The following is a 26,557-nucleotide window of genomic DNA, read 5'->3' as shown; positions in this document are numbered from 1 at the left end:
AGGTAGATGGGGATGCCATTTACTAATATGAGGAGACTGGGAGATGAGCTGGTTGAGGAGGAAGCAGGTTAGAAATCATGTTGAGGGACGCCTGGGTGGCTCAGTCGGTTGAGTGGCCGACTTTGGCTCAGGTCATGATCTCGCGGTCCGTGAATTTGAGCCCCGCTTCGGGCTCTGTGCTGACAGCTCGGAGCCTGGAGCCTGCTTCGGATTCTGTGTCTCCCTCTCTCTCTGACCCATCCCCGCTCACGCTCTCTCTGTCTCTGTCTCTCAAAAATAAATAAAAATGTTAAAAAATTAAAAAAAAGAAATCGTGTTGAAAATATGACTCTCATGGGGCACCTAGGTGGCTCAGTAGGTTGAGTATCTGACTCCTCAGTTTGGCTCAGGTCATGATCCTGTGGATTGCGGGATCGAACACTGAGTCAGGCTTTGTGTTGTTAACATGGAGCCTGCTTGGGATTCTCTCTCTCCCTCTGTCCCTCTGCCCCTCCCCTGCACATGCTTGCTCTCTTCCCTTCCGTCTCTCAAAATAAATAAATAAACTTAAAACAATACGACTTCTGTTACATATTCATATGGAGAAAAATGCTGTAGGCAGTTGGACATGTGAGTCTGGGCTCCAAGGGCAGGTCAGGATTGGAGACACTAACTTCAGAGCCTCAGTCTGTACAAAGCACTGAAATCAATAATGCCAGTTGGAATCATCTAGAGCAGTGATTCTCAAACGGGGGTTGGGAGCCCAGGGGTTTTGCTCCCAGGGCAGATTGAACAATAGCTGGGGACACTTTTGGTGTTTTGAACATTGTTTTTAATGTTTTATTTACTTATTTATCTATCTATTTATGAGAGAGAGAGAGAGCACAGGTGCGGGAAGGGGCAGAGAGCAAGGGAGGCACAGAATCTGAAGCAGGCTCCAGGCTCCGAGCTGTCAGCCCAGAGCCTGATGCAGCGGGGCTCGAACTCACGAGTCGTGAGATCATGACCCGAGCCGGAGTCAGATGCTTAACCAGCTGAAACACCCAGGCGCCCCACGCCTCGAACATTTTTAAGCTGGCGTCTGAAATTTGTAATTAGAAACTTTGCATCACAAGCTCGTGTATAGTTTATTAACTAGACATCGACAATATTTAAAAAAATAACATAGGGAAGGATTGACTTCACTGGAATAACATGTTCCTGATACCATGTCATTTTTTGAAAAGAAGAACAAGCTAGTTTTCTATTATTTTACTTACCGAACCACACTGGAATGGAAAGAAATCATTACAATGCTTACTTGTGTTTTTTTTTTTTTTTTTCCTATTGTGTCCCTAAAGGATATATATATAGTTTAATTTAAATATAAAGGCATCCGTGTCACGAACCCGAACTGATTGTCCTTCTGACATCAGCCCAAATACCTTCTCTCCAATGCTAACCTTCAACCTTAATAAGGAGAGGGAGCGCTAAATGCGGAGCCCCAAGATTACTCACTGAAGGGCATTACTTAAAACAAAGGCAGTGTTTCAACTTTGGTATCAGCCCAAGTCATATACTCTAATAAGATTTGGGAGGTGTATGTTGCTGTCCCAGGGTGTGAAGGGAGTATCATGATATCAGACCCATTCTCGGACATAGAATTATATTACAGAGGATATATGGAGTATGGATCTGGAAATGGACTCCCTTAAAATGATCTGGGCACAAGGCATTTTTTTAAGTTTATTTATTTTGAAAGAGAGAGCGCACGCACGCATGCGCAGGGGAGGGGCAGAGAGAGAGAGAGAGAGAGAGAGAGAGAGAGAGAGAGAGAGTCCCAAGCAGGTTCCACGCTATTAGCTCCGACATGGGGCTGGAATTCATTAACCATGAGATCACAACCTGAGCTGAAACCAAGAGTTGGACGCTTAACTGACTGAGCCACCCAGGTGCCCCTTTTCAAGGATTCTTTAGAGGGTTTTCAAGTATCTTTGGGGACACGGTACCCTAATTAGGCACCCACAGGTATAGACAAATATTTTACAAGTTATACTGTGAATGAAGTGGGGAAAGAAATAAAGAGGTTGCTGTAGGAAGATGTAAGGTCAAAGCAAGTCCGTTTTGTTTTGTTTTGTTTTTAAGACAGAAGGTCAATTGTATGCTGACGGCAACAATCCATTGGAAAGGAGACCTTGATGTCCCTGGCAATGCCCGAGGGAAGAATCCCAAGCACAAGAAAGGGCACCCAGCTGGGTAGGTTAGAGCTGGGGCACGTCCTCCCCTTTAATAGTCTCTCACTGCTCTTCTCGATAACCCCGAGCTATCTTCAGCTAACATTGTCTTTGTTTCTTGTACATTTCTCCAATTGCAATGTAAATTCCATAGTGACGGGGACTTTTCTGTAGTGTTCCCCACAGATTTGCAAACACTCAGGGCAGTGTGGAGCGCATAGCAGGTACTTACTAAATATTTGTGGAATAAATGCTTAGAAGTGAACAAAAATGGATACAAATGCAGGTATAGGTTTGATTTGATGGTGACAAGAGGAATTCCTCCATAATTCGTTTTTATTTCCTTGAAGTGTGACAGTAGGCATGAGCTTAGAGTGAGGAGACATTGTTCAGAAGAGGTGGGGAGGGGGGGTTGTTGAGGCGAGTCTTGAAGATGGTCATCCATTAGAGGGGTAGCAAACCCACTGGAGAGACAAGGGAGTTTGTAGTCAGTGTTGAATACCCATCGCAGGTTTGTGGTCAAGTGTTTCAAAGTACAACAGGTTGGCTCAGTTGTATGATTGATTCCTGGCTTTCTGGTACATGCAGTTGGCATTGGCGGAGGCCATTTGTAAAGAAACAAAATGAAGGAGAAGCAAGCCTTTCCGAAAAGATGATGTATCATCGTTTGGATCATCTTTGCAACATGCCGAGTTTTGAGGCACCGGTGGGATATGAAAGTGAAACAGTATAAGGAGGTGGTCAGTTACATGGGTCTGGTGGGGAGGAGAGAAGCCGATGGTTGGTGGTTAAGCAATTAGAGAGGTATTAGCTCGTGAACGGGAGCTGAAACCAAGGGCGCAGTTGATCTCACTACAGGAGAGGGGAGCTGGGAAGAGAAAGGTTAACCGAACCCTGAGGAACACTGATGGGAAAGAGTCCTATACATTTGTCATGCATGCCAGTGTCTACACAGATTCTTCGAACGCCTCAGGGCCACTGCGTGGTCTTGAACTTCATCCATTCTTTCCCTCAGGCATAGGACTGGGGCACAGAAGGTGATTCTAAAATTCACTCTGATTTGATTTCTCTGCACTCTCATTTACTAGAATCCTACCATAGTTTATTAATTGAAATGCTGCTTGTATATAATTTCCTTTTTTTTTAAATACATATTTCTTTTTTTTTTAATTTTTTTAATGTTTACTTATTTTTGAGAGACAGAGAGACAGAACACGAGCAGGGGAGGGGCAGAGAGAGAGGGAGACACAGAATCCGAAGCAGGCTCCAAGCTCCAGCTGTCAACACAGAGCCTGACGTAGGGCTTGAACCCATGAACCGTGAGATCATGACGTGAGCCAAAGTCAGACACGTAACCGACTGAGCCACCCAGACGCCCCCTTAATTTTCTCAAAAAGATAAAATAATGACCTTTATGCAAATATAAGATGAACCCTTGTAAGGATTTTACTTAACTCATTAATTAAAAAAGGAACCACTAAGATGTTACCACCACAATTACGTACGATTTACAGAGTTGCAAAATAGCTCAAACACAAGAAAGGCACAGAATATCCCACAGGATCAGATAGCCCAGAAGGATACGTGAGACAACACCTAACTTCCCTCTGAAAACACTACAATTTTTCAGGTTCATTTCATAGTCTTTCATGATTTTCCCCATAATGCTTTTAAAAAGTTATCGCTATCATTTCTATTCTTTGAATAAGACCGATAAAATGTTAGTCTGTTATAAAATACACATGGGAGAATATTCCGGTACTGTCATACCCCATTTGGGTACTCACTGATTGGGGGGAAGAGGCAGAATTTGGGATCCCTTAGGATTAATCTGTTTTCTAGTTGGAATGGGAAATATTTAAGAATCAAACCAAATGACCTCAAATCCACTCTGGAATGGAAGAGGGTACAATTCAAATACAGAAGATGTTGAAATGGTCTTCTTGGCTCACTGTGAGATTTTCAAGTTGAATGGAGACCTCTGCCACAATGTCTGTCCTCCACACCCCGCCTCATGCTTGCTTTCCTGGGAATTTGGGGCTGCCAGACTATACATTCAGTTCCAGTTCAAAATGGAAACCCTCCTCGGGGCACCTGGGTGGCTCAGTCGGTTAAGCATCCGACTTCAGCTCAGGTCACAATCTCACGGTTGGTGAGTTCGAGTCCGGCATCGGGCTCTGGGCTGACAGCTCGGAGCCCAGAGCCTGCTTCGGATTCTGTGTCTCCCTCTCTCTGCTCCAACCCTTTCTCTCTCTCTCTCTCTCTCTCTCTCTCTCTCTCTCTCTCTCTCTCTCTCTTTCTCTCTCTCTGTCAAAAATTTAAAAAAAAAACATTAACATTTTTTTTTTTTAAATGGAAACCCTCGTCTCCTGCAGTAGTGAACAAAGACAACTCTGGTTGCCGTTGGAAGATTTGGCTGCTTCAGTCCAACAGTTCAGGAAAGGATCAGAAGGGGCAGATGGATGATATTGGAGAAAACGCTCGTGTGAGTTCCCGGAGCACAATATTTCTCTTTGCGATTTTTGAGTGTTCCGCAGCAAAGCTGCCAAAAATATGAAAAGTATAAATAGAGAAGAGTGGGAAGGAGAAATGGGGACCTGTCACATTGGCAGAGAAAATAGGGAACTGAGAATTTTCCAGAGATGCAAAGTCACAGGGGGTTAACATTTACTTAGAAATGAACTCGCAGGCACAAGCTTCAGAATGAGATTAAGGCAAGAAAGACAAATTAGGGAATAGATAAAAAAAAAAATGTCAATTTCAAGTCTCTCTCTGAGGAAAGTACAGATCGGAGAAGAGAGGAGAAACTAGGATAGACTGACTGCTGATCATGTCTTTACTGATTAGGCTACGTACCTTTTTTTTTTTTTTTAATGTTTATTTATTTTAGAGAGAGAGAGACAGATTGTAAGTGGGGGAAGAGGCAGAGAGAGAGGGAGACACAGAATCGGAAGCAGGCCCCAGGCTCTGTGCTGACAGCTCAGAGCTGAGCTGTCAGCACAGAGCCCAATACAGGGCTCGAACTCACGAGCTGTGAGATCATGACCTGAGCCGAAGTGAGATGCTCTCCATCAGCATCTGGGGTCTTTCTTGCAGCTCCTGGCTTTGATAGGATGCATCATTACCACAGCCTATGATTCCAAGCCCACTCTGTGGGGTCTTGGCTGTTCCCTATTGACTCTTGGGAGGAGAGCAGGGAGTGGGGTCTTTATCCTTCTTTGCCACCTAACCCCTTCAGCATCCCCGACATTAGCACCCCAGGCGGCACACGTTCAGGTTCATTTCTTTACCAAAGGCCTGGCAATACTTGCGGAAGGGAATTATAATGGAGATAAGGAGCGGTTCAACTCCTGGCTCAGCTAGAGTTCCTCAGCTTTCTTCGAACTATAAACCAAGGTATTTGGGAGCCAGCAAATGCCTGGGATTTGCTTTAAAATATATTCCAGGAGCGCCTGGGTGGCTCAGTCGGTTAAGCGTCTGACTCTTGATCTCAGCTCACCTCACGATCTCGCGGTTCGTGAGTTCAAGCCCCACATGGGGCTCTGCACTGACAGTGCCGAATCTACTTGAGATTCTGTCTCCCTCTCTCTCTGCCCCTCCCCTGCTTGCTCTCTCTCTCTCAAAATAAGTACATAAACTTAAAATATGTATTTTAGACACTCCCCCCTCCCCTTGTTCGTGGACAGGCTCGGGAAGGCTTGTGCTCTCCACTCTTTTTTTTTTTTGCATGTTTGCAAAATTTCATAATAAGAGTAAACGAACGAAAACCAAATGATGAGGTTTTCATTCCCTATAGCCACAGAAACATAATAGGGCCACAGAGTGCGCTCCTCATAATTGCTCCTCTGGCACTTTATTCTGATTTTCTGGACTGACTCCGGCTCTCATCCTCTGTAACGTTCTCTGAGTATTGGCTGGAAATATTTCCTTCGCGAAGCCTTGCCAGGCCCGATGGTAGGGAATAGGTTGTTGCAGATTCTATACCCACATGTTTAAAACGTGGCCAGTTTCCTGTCTGGCGTGACTTGAACACAAGACCGTCTTTGTAAGGCACTGTCTTCCACTGTTCCACCCCCTTTTTAGGACTATGAAGGGTTAATGGCATCTCCAACAGCAGCCGAGGCCTGGTTTCTTAAAGCAAGGCGGCGGGAAGCAAAGACTTGCAGGGTGAAGAGTGTGAAGCATGATTTGTGGTTTGAGTTGTCACAGATTCAAGGAGGAAAAAAAAGAAAAATGAATCATCCTTTGACCATGGCATTCACACGAAAGGGCGGGGGGGGGGGCAGCAGTGGGAGAAGGAACAAAGGAAGAAGAAAGAAAACCTCAAAATAAATGTTGGGGATGGGTGGCGGGGAGGAGGAGAGAGAAAGTCTCAGAAACTGCGGGGAGGTGCGGCGATTGCACCAATACTGGCCACAAACACACACATTTGCCAATTCCTGGCTTAGACTAGAAAAAAATACGCATGCACTACTTGTCGGCTGTGTTTTGTCAGCAGGCAGCGACAAAATCTCGAGGTTTTAAGAACCCTGAGGACCCAAAGTTGTTCTCCGAAGCTGCCCACCCTGGACCTGAGCCCGAAGTGGAGCAGGTTGCTGCCCAGAGGACCTAAGGCTGTGTGCCCAGCTGCCCACCTTCCTCCCGGCAGTTCCCAGGATCGGAGCCCACGGGAGGAGAAGCTACGCTCGCCTGCGGGTGCCGGGGCTAAGGGCGGTGGCCCAGTCTCCCACCGAGGCCTCAGCGCCCAGGCGGCAGCGGCGGCGGCGCACGGGGACCGGAGGAGTGACATGGCGATGTGCCCAACTCTGGGAGACCGGCCTCAGAACCAAGGGGCCAGCATCCCGCCACGGCTATGCTCTCCGCGGAACAATCTCAGGGAGAAGACGCGGGCTGCGAGCCGATTTTCCAGTGGAAAGGGTGGGGTGGGGAGGGAGCGCCCCTGACCCTTCCCGCCGGTCCCCTCCCGGGCTCATCCCGCCTGGCCCGGAGCTGGGCTATCCGGAGGAAGCGTGCGCGGGGCCGCAGTGCCGCCCTCCGACGCAAGGGGGCAGCACCACCCGCCGAAGCAGCGGCGGCGGTCCGCGCGCCGCTCTTGGCGGCCGCAGGCGGAGGCGGACCCGCGGCGTCCTCGCTCATTGGCCACGGCGCGGGCGCTGCCATGTTGGCGGAAGCGGTGCCTCTGTGCCGTGGAAACTGGCCGTGGCTGCGGCCGCAGCGTCCGAGCGCGCAGCCTCCTGCTTCTCCTCGCTCGAGTCTCGGCGCCGAGAGGCGGCGGCCGGCGGGATGGAGAAAAGTAGGATGAACCTGCCCAAGGGGCCGGACACGCTCTGCTTCGACAAGGACGAGTTCATGAAGGTGCGCGCCGGGGGCTCCGCTCCCTGGAGCCGGGCCGTGGGTGGTCTGCCCTCCTTTGCCCTCCGGGGCCTCTCCTCGGGCCTCTCCTGCGCGCTTCCCGGGCCGCGCCCGCCGCGGACGGGCCCTCGGCGGGGACCTCGCTGCGCTTCGCAGTGAGTCTCTTGGCCTCGGGTTTGGTAGGTGCAGCCTGGAGACAGCACTTCTGTGAAATCGCGCATATGGAGTGAAAAGGCCTGAAAGTTTTGAGCTAAACGTAAACGCCCCTGTTAGGACCCGACTCTGTTACCGCGCGGGGTGCGGTCAGATTGCCGGCCCCCTTGTCTGACAGCAGTTTGTTGCCAGTGCCTTGCCCCTAGAAGCTCGGTGAGCGTGTCTTGAAAACGTCTCTAAACGTACGTGCTCACCCAGGGATCGGGTCGGGTAAAAAAGGCCCTTAATCTAAAGTTTTTGCCTGACATTCCTCTACAGCTCCTGGAATGAGAGATATAAAGACTGTACTGTCCTTACTTCTGTTTCAGGGCTACAGAGTGGACCATTGTCCTTTTCTAAAGTTGCCCTATTTCTCTTCCTAAGGTGAGCTTGAAACTTGTCTGCGGATAATTGTAGGACATAAACGTACTGATTAGAGATCTAAACTGAGAACGTTTTACTGACGATAAAGGTTCATCAAAGCACAGCCTTGAAAATGTCCCAAGATTTGAATCAGAGCCAGGAGGAACTTTGCATACCCAGTTTGTGTATCCCTCTGGGTCTGTACTTAAACTATCAGAAAAAAATATGTGTACTTTTTAAGGACTGGGATTTTTGACACCACTTAGTAGCTGGCTTCGGCGTTAAAAAGTTAAAAGTTTTGGTTCTGTAGGCACTTAAAATTTTGAAAGAGTGAGTTTAAGTGTCTTATTTTTTGGTGGCTTCAAGTCCCAATATGTTTTTGTTTTTCCTTTTCAAGGTTAACCGGCTTTTGATATTTGCATTCAGATCATATCTCCCAAACTCTGGCCTTAAAAAGCATTTCTATCTGGATCCTCTGTATTGTGGCCATTGTTGTTTTTAATGTGTAGGGCTGTCTAGACTGAGGAAGAAGCTACTCTTGTTCTTGTACAGTGGTGTTTCTAAACCACTGTAATAAAAGGTGTAACTCGAATGGAATGTCTAAACTTTAATATTTATTTTTAAGAGAGAGAGAGAAGGAGATAGAGCATGAACAGAGGAGGGACAGAGAGAGAGGGAGACACAGAATCTGAAGCAGGCTCCAGACCCTGAACTGTCAGCACAGAGCCTGATGCGGGGCTTGAACCCACGAACCATGAGATCATGACCTGAGCCAAAGTCGGACGCTTAACCGACTGAGCCACCCAGGTGCCCCTCGAATGGAATGTCTAAAAGAGAGTACAAAGTGGATTCACTGATCCGGAAGCCCTTTGCTAACTAAGGATACATGATGACGAGAGATCACAGAAGCATTTTCTCAGACTTCCCTAGCCCCGCCATGTTTCTCACTGTGAGCTGACAAAATGCTTTTGGTCAAAGCAGGTTCAGAAAATAGAACTCTCAGAATAGAAGTCCTAAAGTAGCGCTTCGAGGTAGGGAGAGAGCACACTGGCCAAGTGGCTGGAATCCCAGCGGCTCTGTGTTCTCTCACGGCTCTAAAACTTCCGAACGTGCCACACAATCTGTAGGGCTAATTAACGTGACCACTTCGTTGGTAGAAGGGAAATACACGGAACAGCTGTTCTGTGTATTTTGCTGTTGATTTTCTGGGTGGGACCTGGAGATAAAGGTTACCTGCAGCGTGGGTTTCCTTCAGAGGGACGTTTTAGAAGTTACAGTTCCGTGGCAGAAAGGATGGGTGGAGAGCTTGCCGTCGGGGTTCTGTTTCTACACGTTTTGTAACTGGAGAGGTTTTGTGCCCGAGGGAGAGGGAGAGAAAATCGCATTTTCCCTGGGAGAGCGGAGGTAACTTGCAATCCGGTCAGTTGACTAGAAATGGGCCCTCAGTTGGTCCCACGCAAGGTGGACCTCCTTGGGCAGTGGTCGCAGTTGCTCATCGGTCAGCAGACACTCACTGATCCCCTGCTGGGTGCCAGCCAGCAATTTGGACGTGGTGGTGCAAAGCCAGGGAACACCCGGCATTGGCTCTTGAGCGTGGTGGTAGGACGAACGTGTGTGCCCAGAATCCACCCTTAGTCCAGAGAGGCCGGGGCCTGGAAGAGTGGCCAGGAATGAGACCAGCAAGGAGGCAAGGTGCATGGGGCGGGGCTGCAAGTGGTACCTTGAAGGCTGCAGCCAGGGGTCTAAGTGGAGACAGTACTCATCGTCAGGTTTAAAGCGGGAAGTTACATGGTCCCGCCTGTTGCATTGGAGCTGAGTGGCGGCAGGAGACTACTTACAAAGTTATTTCAGTGGTTTTTATGAGACCTAACGAGAAACACAGAGGAGGGGAAAGGTTTGTGAAAGACGTAGGTGATCAACACACAGGAGCGGCAGATCCGGAAGGGCCACTTGGGGCTGACGGGGTGGCAACATCATTCTTTGTGACCTTAAAAATACCAAGATCCTTAGGCCTGACAGCCAACTCATAGACGAATAGGACGTAAGGTGTTGGCAGTAGGGAGAGAAAGTGGCAATGCCGACCAAGGTAAGTTAGACCCGTTTGCGTGGGTGTGCTGTTGACGTCATGGCCCTCCCCTTCCATCCCGATGTATGACTTCATCTCCAGTTTGACAGAAAAAATAGCGGCCATCAAATGGGAACTCCTCCGTCTTGCTGATAACAAGCCCATCCTTGTGTTTGTTCCCTTCCCCTCCTTCCCTGGTCTGTGGAGGGGCTCTCCTCCCTCCTCCAGGTAGCTTTTCACCCACGCCTGGAGCCCGTGCCCTCTTGCTTCCTCAGCACCCTGTTCGCATCCTCTCCTGCACTCCTTCCTGTTGGTTTGCACCCCTGCTCCTCTTTTAGCCTCTTCCACTTGGCCCTCCCGCCTCGAGGGGTCGCCCTGACACTGGAGCACATCACCGCCGGTGCTCAGGGGTCATCTTTACTTTCTCACTTGTCGCTCTTAAGGCACCCTCATCCCATTAAAGAGTTCTTAGGAAGTTAACCGGATGTAAGTCAATCACGCTGGCCTTTTTCCTGTCTCCTCACTTGCCCTCCCGGCAGACCAAATGCTCTGCATTGCTTTCTGGCTTTCTTCCTCTCTCTCTGGTCCGTCTCCTGTCTCCTGTAGCTGATGAATGGCTGGTTATGGGCGCAGTCACGTGTCCTCTCCTTGCCCCAGGTGGCCCTTCATGCAGCTTTAGTGACCAGCTGTAGGCAGGGGAGGCAGATGCCTCTTTCTGGCCCAGATGTCCCCTGAGCTCCAAACCTATGTACTGCATTTGTTGTCTCTTCTTGGATGTCTCTGTGGTCCCTCAAACTTACCATGTTCGAAACTGAATTGGTGAGCACCTCCTCCCCTGAAAGCCAGCTTTCTTGTCCTATTGCCCGTCTCAGTACATGCTCCCCCATGCATCGAGTTGTAAGTCAGCAAACCGGAAGTCCCCTCCTCCCTCTGTCGCCTTTCCAAAATCCAGTCTGTTACCAAGTCCCGTGGATTTCACTTCCTGAATACCTCTTGAATCCATCTACTCTCCATCTTTTCGCGTACCTTCACGGTGCTGTCTGGCCATCACACCATCAAGGCCTCTTACCCGGTCTCCTTGCACCCGTCCTCGCCTGTTTCTAGTCCCTCGTCTACACTACAGGCAGAGCGCTCTTTTCGAAACACGTATCTGGTCTCGTGTAACAGGTGGCTGGTTAGTCCACAGGCTCATGAGGAAACATTTTCCGAAACATTTGAACCTATTTCAAAGAGGCTCGTTCCCCTGCGGGATAGTTTTGATTGGCAGGCAGTGTAGTGCGTTTCTATGCTGAGCCAGTCTGCTTCTTCTGAACTGTATCAGTTCCTTTCCTGCATCCCCAGCGCATGGTGGCTTTGTTGGCACCCAGGGTAGGCACACAATACCTTTTTAATGAGAAGCGCCATCAGGAACCCTCTTTATGGTGACCGTAAGCATCTACAAGAGAATACAGATCTAGGGGGTGAGTCATGGAGGCTCCTCCCTTATTGTAATTGGGTGAATTGGGGATATTGAAGCAGGAAGTGTGTCAAGGGCGTTCCTGTTCTCAAGGAGCGTGTATTCTAATGGGGAAATAGAAAAGGGAAAAAGGACCAGCTGCTCAGATCTTGTATTTTGCTGGTTGAGTGGCTGTGACCTGGAGACGTGGGTCCCACTTTCAGCCCTGCTGTCCATTGGCCTGTGACTTGGGACCGATCACTTGCCTCTGGGCTTCGGTTTCCGCAGTATCTGCATAATCTCTGCAGCCTCTTCCGGCCCTTGACATTTCATGCTTCTGTGAAAGAAGGACGGTAGTCACTTTTTCTGGTTCGAAGGCAAGGAAACGGAGGCCTTGGGTGTCATGACTTCCCCTAAAGTCACACAGTTATTTGGGGGCACATCACGGGCCTTATCTCCTGACCCCCATGCTTCAGTCTTGGGAAATAATACTGTATAACATGTTCCTTCCCAGAGGCCACAGGTGGGAACTTTGGGAAGTGGGATAATCGGAATATTGAGAACAGCCCAGAAGGTGGCACAGAGTCTGAATGCCTGCATTCCACCAGTACGGAAGAGATCGAGGGCTGCCTCCTATTTTAGAAGAAATTCTGACAAGGCTGGTGATCTGGACTCTTGGCCTGTAGCTTAGGTACAGTAGATGAGACGAGAGGGAAAAAGGTGGCCTGTTCGAGGTGGACTTCGTTGACGGCACCTAGAAACTGACAGAGCGACTGACAGAGAAGGAAAAGAGGAAAGTGGCGAAACGCAGACATTCTGAAAGCGGGTCCGCGGCCGATGCCCAGTGACCTCCACCCCGGGGAGTGCCTTCATCTCACAGGAGCTGAGCGCTCTACCTTGTAGGTTCTTAGTTTGATGCCACGTCTCGATGAAAAGATTCCTTTCTCTTCCGCATCAGTTTGAGACATCATAATATTTTTGAGACTGACTGCCACAAAAAAATTGGGATTAGCGACATCTAGAACTTAGGTTACATTTCATTTTCATAGAAAAGTTTACTGATGTGAACTACTTTGGACGATAGGTAAGTGACATTGGACAAAGTTTATTTGATTGGCACTTTTGCAAGACGAGGTTCTTGCAAAAAGAAGTGAAGTTTTTTGGTTGTCCTTGCTTTTGATTTTCATCTTTTTTTTTTTTTTTATGTGAGCAGTCCTCTGATTTATAAAAAGATCCAACAAAATTTAAAATGATACAAAACGTCAGTTTCAAAAGAGCATCAGAAAGTGAGTATTTAACCATACTCCGCTCATAACAGAGCAAATGGGTAAGTAGGATAATTCATGCTGTGGCATATTGCTGTACAAAATGGAAGCAAAAAGTTGGTAAAGGAAGGCTCAGGAACCCTCTCTTTTAAGAAATAGAACTGAGGGGCTCCATAATCATTGGGCATCCGCTCAACACTGTACCTGTGGTTAGAAATGTACGTGATGGGAACTCCAGGGATCTTCCAGATCCTTCCTTTAAGGTCTGGGTCCACTGAGGCCACAGTGTCAAACTTGTACTGAATTACTCCCTGGACGAAGCAGTCCTCTGCATGGGTCCCTTTGTGTGTGCGTGGTCGTCGTTCACATCTTGGATCCTTGGCAGTCCTTAGAGCCCCTCGTTCTGCCCTAATTCCTCAGTTTCAGCCATTACACAGTCCGTTCTACAGGGGATACACTTGGCATACACACAGTCCATCACTGATTGTACTAAGCCAAGTTTGGCTTTCGTGGAAGAGTTGGTAAAGTTGGCATCAGCCAGGATGTGGTTGCATCACAAGAATAAGCAGGAAGGGTGTTGGGGGACTTCTCCTCGAGTGCACTGAGATCTTTCTTTTCTTTCTTTTTAGGTTTTAATCCTTCTCTTCAAGCCTCTGATCTCAGAGACTGAGCATTCGCTTCATGGTCACGTACTTTCTTGCTTTTGCTTCCCCGTGTTCACGCTGCAGTCTTATTTTCCTTGCTTTTGATTTTCGAATCTACTCTTTGTAATCCTGTTATAAAGTTTCTCATTTGAATAAAATGTTGCACTTCTAGCCTACCGAGTTATTGATTATTAGTAATATTCAAAATTTGAGAGCAAGAAGATCTTTTTGTTATTTAACTAGTTTGATAGCATTTAGCATCGAATTTCTTAAAACATTTAAACAGATTAATCACAAACTGGGACGTGGGCTCTTTTTTTTCTTTTTTTTTTAAGATTTTGTTTTTAAGTAGTCTCTACACCCAACATGGGACTCGAACTCACGCCCCTGAGACCAAGAGTCCTACGCTGCACCGACTGAGCCAGCCAGGTGCTCCTTGGGCTTGGGCTTTTTTTTTTTTTTTTTTTTTTTTAAGTTCCTCAAGCAATTCTAACGTACGACCGATGTTGAGAACGTTGGAACTAGATAATTCCACTAAGTAGCTCAAGAAATTAAGTTGAAAAAGTAAACTAAAACCCAACATAGATTATGATTAGTGTTAAATTGAGGGGAAAAGGAGAGAGAAAGAGAGGAAATCAGCTGGAACAGAGCATAATTAGGTGCTCAAATACTTGTTAGATGGGTGAATAAATTTACAGAATATAGGTTTCCTTTGCCTTCTCATAAGTATGTCAAACGGGTATATACATATATATATATGGAACGAAGGAGTTAGATATAAAATTGATTAAAATAATGTTGGAACAACAGCAACAAAATGTTAGAACAGATGTTGCTTAGAATTTAAGTGTTACTATTTCATGATACTCTTAAGATGATCTGTCTATAGATGGTGGAAAGAACTCATTAGCGTATGTTTTTAAACTTCTCAAGCTTGAATAGCTTAGTAACCAAATAAAGTTGTGTTTGGGAGACACAAGTCCTAGGCTATGTCATGTGCCCGTCACCCTGCCACAGTGAGAGATTAGAGGACAGGGATGCGAGGGAAGAGCTCCAGGGACCTTCTTGCATACATGCTGTTCCCTCGGGCAGGAACACTGTTCCCACACTTTCCCCAGGCCAGCTCCGTCGTGTCATTTGGATCTCAACTCAGATGTCTTTGTTCTGTGTCTTTCCTGGTCACGCAAGTTCAGGTACCTCCCTGTCTCATCACTCACCTTCACAGTGTCCCATTTTCTTTGTAACTTTGATCACTATTCATTAGTATCACATTTATTTGTTTACATGTTTTCTCATTTCTGCATTAGAATATAGGTTCCTTAGGAGCGGAGACCTTCTCATGGCTGTGTCCCCAGGTTTTAGAGCAGAGCTCGAGTTGCGTGGTCAATATTTAAGTAATATTTTGGGGATATACAAGGACTTTTATTCGTCTCTGTTGTCCTCTGGTCTTCAAGAAGGTTGGAAACACACACATGGGCTCACACTAATTTCTTAGGTCTTTTGAGCTGTATTTTATGTAATGTGCGGGTTAGCATTTATTTTGTATTTGTGTCTCGATGAAATGGAATCTGTTTCAGGGCAGAGATCATAAATTTTGTGTGCCTTCTTCATACCTCCCATAATTTGTAGATGCAGAATGGTAGTGCCTGGGGCGAGGGGGGGGCGGAGGGGGGGCGGGGGGTTCTGTTGTGGATGTGGTAGGTAGTGACTTTACATTTCCATGCATTTGGGGGAATGTTATACTGCTTGGCAGCTTAGAGCATTTTGATCTTTCCACAGTCTTGCACAGTTATCACCGTGTTAAGGATACTAATATTTAGGTCTTTGGTAAGTTTTAAATGCTTAATTCCCTGGTTATTTTGTATTCGTCTTTGTTTGCCATCCCAGAATGCAAAGGCATTAAAGTAGCTCAACTTTTAAACTCTATTTGGTTTTAAATTTGAGTGATGTCACCACTACTCTAGTGGTTAATGGTTCTTAAATTGTCTGCAATTGGTCTGTTTTGCTGATTTAATATCCTGTGTGCTAGCACCTCTTGTGATTTCACAACTACTGGCCTTTTGGGGCATTTGTGCTTTACCTGGGTTCAAGTAGGAAATACCGCTGAGTATAAAGAGAAACTATTTTTCTTCTTATTTCAGGGCTTACAGACCACAAGTCTTGACTCCTTCCAGCTTTTCAGACATGGGAGGTTTTAATGTTTATTTACTTTTGAGAGAGAGCGAGCATAAGCTGGGAAGGGACAAAGAGAGAGGGAGACACAGAATCTGAAGCAGGCTCCAGGCTCTGAGCTGTCAGCACAGTGCCTGATGTGGGGCTAAACTCATGAACCATGAGATCATGACCTGAGTCGAAGTCAGACGCTCAACCGACTGAGCCACCCAGGCGCCCCTAAATTAGTGTTACTTTAGATTTTTTAAAGTATCTGCACATTTGATTTGTTGGTGCTTAAGTTGTTTCATTTTTCCTTGAGGTGTAATTCACGTGATATAAAATTTACCATTTTAAACTGTATTCTTCACTGGTTTTTAGTACATTACTCCATGGTGCATCCGTCACCACTGTCTAATTCTAGAACATGTCCTTCCCCCAAAAAAGAAACCTATCAGCTCTGATTCTCCCCTCCCCCCGTTCCTTGGCAACCACTAATCTACTTTCTGTTTTTATGGGTTTGCCTGTTCTAGAACATCTCCTGTAAATGGAATCATATGATATGCAACCTTTTGTATCTGGCTTCCTTTAACCTTAGAGTAGAATGTTTTCAGGGTTCATCGATGTTGCAGCACGTAACCGTACTTTATTCCCCCCCCCCCCTTTTTTTTTTGGGCTGCGTGATAGGCTTTGCCACCTTTAAAGTATCCTCATCAATGGATGGACATTGGGTTGTTGATACTTTTTGGCTGTTATGAATGATGCTGTGAGCGTTTTTTGTGTGTGAGCATCTGTCATCAGTTCTGTCAGGTATATGCCTAGATGTAGAATCACCGGGTAGTTGTATGTTTCACTTTTTGAGGAATTGCTGAGCTGTTTTCCACATTAGCTGCACCATTTTCCATTCTCGCCAGCAATACAGGAGGTTCCGGTTCCTTTGCCTTCTTGCCAACACTTGTCTTCTGGGTTTTTTTGTTTTGTTTTGTTTTCTTATTTTATTGGATCCTGGTGGGTGGGAAGTGGTAGGTCAGTGTGGTTTTGATTTGCATTTTCCCTAAAGACTAATGATGTTGAACATCTTTACATGTGCTATTGGCCATCTGTGCGTCTTCTTTGGGAAAATATCAGTTTGAAGTCTGTTGCTTGTTTTTAAATTAGATTATTTCTCTTTTTATTGTTGAGCTATAAGGGCTTTTGCATATTCAGGTCATTAGATCCTTGTCAGATACACGATTTGCAGATATTTTCTCCCATTCTGTGGGTCGTCTTTTTTACTCTCTCAGTAGTATCCTTTGACACACAAAAGTTTTTATTTTGATCAAGCTCAGTTTACCGATCATTTTTTATGCTTTTTGTGTCATGTCTAAGAAAGCATTATGTAATTCAGAGTCACACAGATTTTCACCTCTGTTTTCTCTAAGAGTGTTATTAGTCTTTGCTCTTATTTAAGCTTTTGATCCACTTTGAGTTACTTTTTTGTGCATGTGTGAGGTTGGTGTTCCAAATTCATTCTTTTGTGTGTAGATATTGTCCCTGCAGTGGGCACTTGAAAAGACTGTTTCTTCCCCCAGTCATTGGTCTTGGCATCCTTTGAAAAATCAATTGACCATAAGTCTATGGGTTGCAAAGTCTTCCTTTTAAATGTTTAGCAGATTTACACTATAGAGTAAAACCATTACTGGTAAGTGAAATGTGTCTGTTGCTCAATGCCGCTGTGAGTTTGGGCTTGTTGTCACAGCAAAAGCTGCCTAATTCAGTATTCACAGATTACTGGGAAGTGATTTAGTCTTGTGTTGAGCAACATTTGTTTATCTGAGAACAAATACATAAATGGCAGGTTGAGAACTGATGCTACCTAGTAGCATTTGTTCAGGGGTCTGAGTTACATGATTTAGAATGCCATCGTCAAGTTCAGAACTTCAGAGAATACATAATGAGGCAGGAAAAATGATCTGCCTAAAGGCATACAGCTGGTTAGTAGCACGGCCAGGATTCTGAGCCAAGTTCTGCCTCTGCATTCCTTCTCTGATGTACTTCATAGCCATGAACGTAAGGTGTTGTCTGAGGTGGTCTCAAGAGGCAAAAGTCCAGGCTAATTCTGGCCCCAGTTTAAGAAGCAGGTGGTTTTTCAGTAGATGGCTGTGAAATTATGGTTTGGAATGAATTCCTCTTCTCTGACACTATCAGGGTAGGTGTTTGGCTGATTAAGAAAGTCAGTTGAAACAAGTACTCTTAAGGAATGGTGCATATGGTTCTTAGTATTTATGTTAACATTTATGCCAGGGGCACCAAAATGTAATAAAGGGGAAACAAGAGTGTAACTAATCTGTGAGACCAGTACTTGGAAATTGATTATGAAAGATTCTGAACATCTGTTCAATGGAACACTTAACATCCATGTAAAATATTAATACAAATGTATACGTTTTATGAAAAGACATTGAAGTTACATTTTTAAATGGGAAATAACAGTTGAGAAGAACATGAATATTAAGCTGCCGTGTGTGTGTGTGTGTGTGTGTGTGTGTGTGGGTGGGTGTGTGTGTGTGTGGGTGTGTGTGTGTGTAGACGCATAAAGAAGGTCTGGGTTTCAGTTCAAGATGGCGGTGTAGGAGGATCTTGAACTCCTCTCCTCCCACGGATACCCTGAACCTACAGCTACATATGGAACAGTTTCCTCCGAAAAGTACCCAAAACTAGCTGAGTGACTCCTACACATTAGGTGAATAAAGAAACAACCTACGCTGAAGTGAGATGCAGTCTTGCCATAAATCCCACCCCTGGCACAGTGACCCACAATTGGGAGGGAGCTCACAATCCAGACTTCGCCCCTAGGAGCAATGGTTTGAACCCCACATCCAGCACCCCAACTTTTAAGACGTGCACTTCAGAGACAAGCCCCCAGAACATCTAGCTTTGAAAGCCAACAAGGCTTGCATCCGTGAGACCCACAAGGCTGTGGGGAACAGAGAAACAGTTCTTAAAGCAGTCACGTGAGTGGAGTCCCCCAACTCCAGGACTCAGCACAGAAGTAGCCGATTGAAAAAGGTTCAGATTTTCTGTAAAAGAGGCCCATTTGCTTATCATAGAGCACTGAGGGGCCGGCATCTAATTTAACACTCATCTGGGGCCCACTCTGTAGTCTGCAAAGACAAAGGCAGGTGTTACCTTTGTGCCGTCTCTCTGCCTCACCCCTGCTCACTGGTATCTCCGGAAAAGGGGCGTGGATGCTCATCTGGTGTCCATGTTTGGAGTCGCCACTAAGGGATTCCTCTAGGTCATGTGGCTCCAGTGACCAGCAAGGCTTACGCTCACAGGCCCCTCGTGTTTATTGCAGTATTTACAACAGCCAAGACTTGGAAACAACTTAAGTGTCCATCAGCGAGTGAACGGATAAAGAAAATGTGTGTATATACAGTGGAATAGTATTCAGCCATAAAAAGAAGGAAGTCTTGCCATTTGCAACAACATGGATGGACCTTGAGGATATTATGCTAAGTGAAATAAGTCAGAGAAAGACACATATCGTATCATCTCCCTTATATGTGGAATCTGTAAACAAAAACAAAAAATGAAGTCATAGAGAACCGATTGGTGGTTGCCAGAGGTGGTGGGGAGGGGTGTGGGGAGGGAATGGATGAAGGGGTCAAATGGTACAAACTTCCAGTTAGTAAGATGAGTTTTGGGGATGTGATACACAGCATGTACTTCTAGGAAATACCATATGGTACATTTGAAGATTGCTAAGAGTAACTCCGAAATGTTCTTATCACAAGAAAAAATGTGTGTGTGGTGATGGATGTTAACTAGTCTTGGGGTGATCATTTCACAATAGATGAAACCATGAAATCATTATCTTGTACACCTGAAAGATTATGTGTCCGTTGTATCTCAACTTTTGAAAAAGTAACTTAACATTTTAAAGAGAAAAGACCAAAATACAACAAGTCTGGGAGGATGTGAATCACAATGTTAAATAGTAGGTGGGCGGGGGGGGGGGGCGCGACATGAACAGTGCTTATCCGTAGAGCTTCAGAGAGCAGATGATTTTTTACACTCTTTAATATAATTATTTCCTTATTGGTTGAAAGTTTGCCATTGAGCATTTGTTACATTTAAAATAAAGAAGCAAAGACTGTTTCTGTTTTGAGATGAGCCTCTGAAATGTATAATAAAAAAAAAAAAAATCCCTTGTGGAACTTAGGCAGCAGGAGAGAATGCTCTTGGTGGGGCCCCCCTTCCCGCACCTCTGTGACGTGAGCAGGCGCCCTGGCGTCACTGTGTGTCCCTAGACACTCCCCCCCACCCCCCGCCCTGTGCAGCCGCAGAGCCCCTTCTAAATGAGTAGAATGGCGTTTCTCTCTCTGTCTCCGATTTGATTTTTATATGTGAAACGTGATGTCATTGGCGATCATTTTTTCTTTGTGGTTTGATTTTTCAGGAAGATTTCGATGTGGATCACTTCGTGTCCGACTGCCGGAAGCGCGTGCAGCTGGAGGAACTGAGAGGTGACCTGGAACTCTATTACCGACTCCTCAAAACAGCCATGGTGGAGCTCATCAACAAAGACTACGCGGATTTTGTCAACCTGTCCACAAACTTGGTAAGCCTGAAATCCGCAAGGCCCTCTCATCCATATTTATTCTTCAGAGTGGAGTATAGATTTCTAAAAGAAAGCTTTCAGTCGATTCCCCCTGCGCCCCTCCCCCCCCAAAAAAACCTAAAGAGATTACTAAGTTCACGAATAAAATAAACTGTTTGGTATGCATTTGTTTGGTTTTAGTGTTTAAATTCATTTCAGGCCGCTCTAGCTTGATTATTTTTTTGAAATCGTTAGTAAATAAGTCAACAGCAGAGGATAAGAATATTGGAGTCGTTGTTTTTGGTAGTTGCTAGGTGATTACCCCGAAGTCTTACTTGGTTGAGGCTAATTTGCAAGAGCAGATACCAACTATTCTGAAGGAAGTGTTGAATTTACTTTCAGGTGGATGCGTTAGCCAGAGCTAGGTTGAGGGGACGTGGGCCAGTATTGATATTTAGAAGGCGTGGTTTTATAAAAACATAAGGATGATTTGTAGTGAGCATGTCAAGTGTTTGTGAAAGCTGTTTAGAAATGCTTGGGTTATAATATTTGCAGAAAAGTCTCCTTGTTCTTACTTCATTTTGTTTAAAATCTGCCGAAAGTCGGCAGCTCCGTGGGGATTTCAAGAAGCATGAAAATAATGAGGCATATTTGCTTTTGGGAAATATACCCCTAACATAAATGTTCCAGTGGGATTAGAAACCCAGAAAATTTGATTTCTGTTCTGTTTAATTTGGATTTTTCTCAAGGGTTATAATGATGTTTAGGAGAGACATAGCCCATTGGCCTTTCACATCAACTGGCTGGGTATCATAAATTACGGACAGATAGCTGTGCCCCTTCCGTTACAATTTTTCACATTCATTTAAAATGGCATCTAAAGGCAAATTGTTTGAAGGTTTCATTTATTAGGACTTCCCTTGTTTGTATAGTTTCATGTATACCAACAGATTTTTTTCGTATTCTATGAACAACATTGATGGCACAGTAACATTTCCGTTATTTAACTACTCAGCAAAATACAGTCATACCAAAAAAATAACTTAAGTGTAGTACTGCTTTGATCATTAAAAGATACTTCACTGTTATTCCTGATTGTGATGTGTTTGTGCCAACGTGATTTTGCCTTTAGGTTGGCATGGACAAGGCCCTCAATCAGCTTTCTGTGCCTTTGGGACAGTTACGAGAAGAAGTTCTGGTAAGTCCCTACATAGTATAAAACAAGCTGCTGGAAAGCATGTGGTCCTCGTTTGCCTTCTCCAAGAAGAATTCCTTTCATCTATCAGCTTGTGGTGCGGTGGTTGTTTTCTCATGGTTTCATGATTATTGTATTTGCCTTCAGAAAAGTTGTAAATGATTTTCTATTTTTGCACATGGTATTATGACCTAAAAAACATGTTCGATCTGAAGAAGACAGATTCTCAGAGTAGACAGCCTTAAAATGTCAGGGGAGAGGAAGAATATTTCCAAATTCAACTTATTAATGCCACCTTACTCCTATGTAAGTGGTTTCCAGCTTCTGAATGGCTCATTTGAACAGTTCCTAATTTGTAAGTATCCCCTCCCCACCCAGACAGTAATGTACATGTGGTCAGGCTCCCAGACTGGTCCACAAAAGCTATGAAATCCTTCATGTAACCGAAGGATGATATAGATGTAATATCTAATAATGTTTCTCTGAGAAAATCCCTGCTGTGGGAATAGAACTCCCCACTCCCAGACGTTGGGAATGGGAACTCCACCTGGTGAACAGCGGAGGGGAACTTAGGGCATCACTTCCAACAGAAAACTGTGCCGTCCTGTCCTCCCCCACCCCCCAGTCTGTGTTAATGCCCTGACTCGCCCCCCCCCACCCCCCCGACCCCTCTGTTTGGATGCACTGTTGTGAACTTGGTGCTCCGCACTGTCCTGTCCTGTGTATGTCACCCCTAGTTTGAGTGGCCTCGTGCATCAGCCCATAAGACAGCGCCTGGAACCTGAGGAGATACTAGAAGGGGAAGATGATCTAAGGGAAGGCCCGGTGCATGGATAGAGCTGGAAGAAATGTGGAGTCCCAGCAATGTCAGTGCTGAGAAGCCCAGAGGAGGGGTAGGCAGGAAAGAATTCATAGAAGAGGGAAATTTGGAGCTGTGCCTCGAGCTAGCTAATACTCTTCCTTGTTTATGTCTCGTTTGAATGTTACAAAGTCTTATTGAGATGCTTTCCCCTGGAAGGGAAGAGCGATTTTTGTGGTCCACTCTTGGATTCCACGCCTGCTGCCGCGTGTCTCCCCTGCCTCCTCCTTGGTGTGCCCCTTCCTCCCCCAGCCCCATAGCCGTGGTGTCCCCCGAGCCCCGCCTTCGTTTGGCCTTCCGCCTCTCTCTGAAACCCCTCTCCCCAAAGGTAGATTTGCTCTGCTGACTACTGCTCTCGCCTCGCACACAGGTTCCCGTCCTGCCTCGTCCCTGCGAGCACCGTATCCCCTTCCTTTTCCACAGCCGTCTTTATAGCTGCTTTTGTCCTAATGAGCCACAGACCTGACCTTCCTTTCTGGTCCCAACTCAGAGACCAGATCTAAGATTCTAAGAGATTCTAAGATCTTTAACGGATAAGACTGTTTCTGTCTTCGTTGTTGTATCCTCATGTGCTGTCACGACAGCTGACATCTAGTAGGTATTTCATGATGTTTTCTGAGTGAAATAATTCACCTTTCTGTAGAATTTTTGTGATGTGTCCAGTTTATCCCAGCTGTTTCCATGAACCTTTGTTTTGGCTCTAATTCCTGTCTTCTACTTGGTTTCATTCCTCAGCCTCCGGCCCTCTTTCTCCACCTGTGAGCTCTCCCTTTTCCTGGCCATTCTGTTCTTACTCCTTGATTCCTAATATTTCCAAAACATTTCCTACGATAGGTCAGTGCTTCAACAGTCCCTAGTTCTCCGGAATGTGTGGAATCCCGTCTAAAGCCCTCATCTGAGTGAAGTCCTCCTGAGTTGACCCCTCCCTTATTTCTACTTCTCTCCAAAACGAAGCCAACAGCGCACCCGGGTGCATGGCTGCGACCCTGAGTGTGGACGCGTCTACACCTTCTTACCTCTTGTCTTCTGAAGATCCTCTCTCCGCCCATGCACGGCTTCAGAGCCGGGTTTGAGTCCCACCCCTTTTCCAGACTCTTCTGTGCTTTGCTTCAGACTGCCTGTTCTCCACTCTGACCACCCATGACATTCACTGTATATGTATTATTGTTCTTCTGGCCGTTAATACAGTGCGACCCTGGCTTTATGTCATTTTGCCCCTAAATCATGAGTACCCTCAACAGCATTTGTGTCTGATATTTCGTGTTATTGTCAGTGTCTGCATAATACTGGTCTGCAGGTATTAAGTTCTGTGAGGTTGAATTAAATGTATAAACCTGATCATGTTACAGAACAGTTTCTGCAGTATACTTTGTTTATGCTTTTAAAGAGCCTCAGGTCATCTGTCAGTGAAGGCATTCGGGCAGTGGATGAACGGATGTGTAAGCAAGAGGACATCAGGAAGAAAAAGGTATCCCTCAGTAGATTTCCCACGTTACGTGCCGGTTACGTGTCCCCTCCTCGTGTCTCTTCATGCTTGTCAGTACTATGCAGCTTTGTTTTCAAAGCTCTTTTGCATGTGCATATTTCACATTATAATGTCACGTTATCTACTTGACATAGTAAGACGGAATTTTAGAGGTACCCACATGGTCTCAAGGTCCCTCACTTTTTCCAGAACAAATAATAATAACTGATGTCAGTGGAGCACTTGCTGGTTTAACAGCCACGTAAATGTTCTCCACCCCTGTATTCTACTGCAGGTTAGTTGTTCTAGAAAAGGCGGAGTGTTGCTGTCTCATGCTCGGCCATGTTTGTTTCTTTTTTCGTTTCCCTTCTTTAGATACACGTCTGCGTGCACTGCCTTTACTGTTTAGTGGCCCTGGATTTTAATTTTATTTTCTGATTTTTTTCTTTATGCTCTGGTTTTAGCTCTTATTATTGGTTTTTGAATCCCAGTTCGTCAACATACAGGGTTATATTAGTTTCAGGTGTACAATGTAGTCATTCAGCACTTCCGTACGTCAGCCGGTGCTCATCACAGCAAGGGCACGCCTTCATCCTCGACACCTGTTCTTCACAGCCCTGGTTTTTTTCGTGATCATAAGGATGTCAGGGCAGAGTTGGAATTGGGATTCCAGACTTCTGACTCTGTTTTGTACATGTATTTATTTTGTTTTGTACATGTTTTTGTACATGTATCCAGTGTACAAGTGTTTTGTACATGTATTTATTAACATATTTTATTATTATTATTTTTAGTATTTTTGGGGAGAGAGAGGGAGCAAGTGAGGGGGAGAGAGAGAGAGAGAAGTGGGGCTTACCCGAAGTGGGTCTCGAGCTTACCCAAAGTGGGGCTCGTGCTCACCCGATGTGGGACTCGAACTCACGAACCGTGAGATGCTTAACTGACTGAGCCACCCAGGTGCCCCCTTATTAGCATATTTTCTTAAATCTCACGGGGGAGAAAGAAGCTTATTTTAGAGACTGTCTATTTCTCCTTTACATCTTCTCCCAGCTTTTGTCCGAAGAATTCATGTGGTGTGTTTCTAGACAAGACTGTAAGCTTCATGAAAGCACGCATTTTTCTAGTTTTATTCACTGCTGTCCCCACTGTCTGGAAGAATGTCTAGCTCCCAGGAGGGGTTCTCAGGTACTCTTTGTTTAACGGATGACTTTGTATTTTTCGTTCTTTTAAGGATAAGAGTTTTTATAACGTCCCTCAACCTCTTGGCAATATTTGTAGCATAAAATGCCTTCAATGAATTGACACTAGGGCATATAGGTGTATCATGCACATGTAAACCGAGAGGATAAGTACGATCAGAAACTGAAAAGGTGAAGAAAGGGCCATAAGAAAATAAATGGACTGCCCATAGAGAGATTCAGGATGGGAAAAAGAAGAAATAAGAGTACAGAGCATGAGAAAGCAAAAGTCTAGGGGTTTTTCGATTGTGTGTGTGTGTGTTTTTTTTTTTTACTATTAATTTGCAGTAGAATATTGAAATATGCTTGTTGCAGAAAGCCAAAATTAAGATTTCCATTCTTAGCAATTCAGTGTTTTATAGAAATATTCAAAATGTAGGATGCTCTATATATTCAAACTTGACTTTTGGTTTTATATTTTCTGGCACTTAGCATGGAAAACAAGATGATTAAGGTTAAACATTATAATAACTTTTTTTGTTTGCTTAATTTTTATCTTTATAGATGTGCGTGTTGAGGCTTATACAAGTTATTCGATCAGTTGAAAAAATTGAAAAAATCTTAAATTCTCAAAGCTCTAAAGAAACATCTGTACTAGAAGCAAGCAGGTAAGTATTTTTTTTTACTAAATACCACGTAAATTAATACTTCACATCCAGTTTAAATATTGTTTTGTTTCGTTTTAGTTACAATTCATTTCTGAATAAGGAGAAAGTCCACGTCTGTAGCTTAGCGTTTTCGAACAAAGCTCCGGGAGAGTAGAGTGCATGAAATGGTAAAGTTTATTATACGTCATTTTAAACCCTTTGTGGTCCTAGGCCATATAGTTCCAACACTGGGGGTCAGAGGCAGTGTGCCTCCCGTGGAAAGTTTTTACATTTGGAATCCCCTTCCCTAAAGAGCTAGCAAAACCCTTGTTGATCTTCAAGGTATAGCCTTCATCTTTCTCAGATTTTCTCTAGACCTGCCCAGAGTATTAACCATTGATGTGTTTTGCACCAGCATTATATCGTTAACAGAAACAGTGTAGGGCACGTCTAGGTGAAATGCACAAACGAGGAAGAAAAAGCTTCTGAAATCAGAAAAAGATGACCGCTCTCTGTGTTACGCTGCGACTTACCGCCTCCTTAGTGTGAATTTTCAATCAGCCGGGTAGATGAGGGACTCGGAAAATGAGTTGTCGGAGCACGGCGGCACCAGCGGGACGCGCTGTGGAACAGTGGGAAGAACACAGGCTTGGGGAGCCCGAGTCCAGGTCCTTCGGTGCCCTGTGTCCCCTGGAGTGTAAGGCTGACAACAACCCCACGTGCAAGGTTGTCTCAGCCAGTGAGGGACTGTCAGCCATACCTGGCATACACAGGCCCTCCCCCTTAGGCAATCTGGGTTTAACGTGAGCTGTCTTTTTGAAATCACCCTGATAGCTATAATGTTTTTCCACGAGGAATACTGGATCATTGAGGCAGCACCACCCACAGCCAAACTGAATATACCTAGAGTTCAAAGGCTTGGTCCCACCAAAAAGGCATGGGGATTTCTTAGTTTTAGGAACTAATGTTTTA

The 26,557-nt window shown here is 45.3% G+C and overlaps 1 protein-coding gene and 1 pseudogene across 6 annotated transcripts in view; one reads left to right on the top strand and one right to left on the bottom strand.

The window, feature by feature from the left end:
* The first annotated feature begins 6,630 nt into the window (after window positions 1-6,630).
* COG2 (component of oligomeric golgi complex 2) overlaps window positions 6,631-26,557 on the top strand; it is a 47,140-nt gene continuing 27,213 nt past the window's right edge. For 2 of the 6 annotated variants that reach the window (XM_045437400.1, XM_045437399.1), the window contains exons 1-4: window positions 7,324-7,547; window positions 20,101-20,262; window positions 21,374-21,439; window positions 25,503-25,606. In XM_045437400.1, coding sequence (XP_045293356.1) covers window positions 7,476-7,547; window positions 20,101-20,262; window positions 21,374-21,439; window positions 25,503-25,606 — 404 coding nt within the window. In that variant the 5' untranslated portion in view covers window positions 7,324-7,475. Of the gene's footprint in view, window positions 7,548-20,100; window positions 20,263-21,373; window positions 21,440-23,682; window positions 23,764-25,502; window positions 25,607-26,557 lie in introns of all 6 variants that reach the window. The other 4 variants (XM_045437401.1, XM_045437398.1, XM_045437403.1 and 1 more) reach the window with 4 other exon arrangements.
* Window positions 12,909-13,556, bottom strand: LOC123577557 (annotated as a pseudogene).

Source organism: Leopardus geoffroyi, chromosome D2 (genome assembly GCF_018350155.1).
Source record: "Leopardus geoffroyi isolate Oge1 chromosome D2, O.geoffroyi_Oge1_pat1.0, whole genome shotgun sequence".
Lineage (NCBI taxonomy): Eukaryota > Metazoa > Chordata > Mammalia > Carnivora > Felidae > Leopardus > Leopardus geoffroyi.
This window is presented reverse-complemented; position numbering and strand designations above follow the sequence as displayed.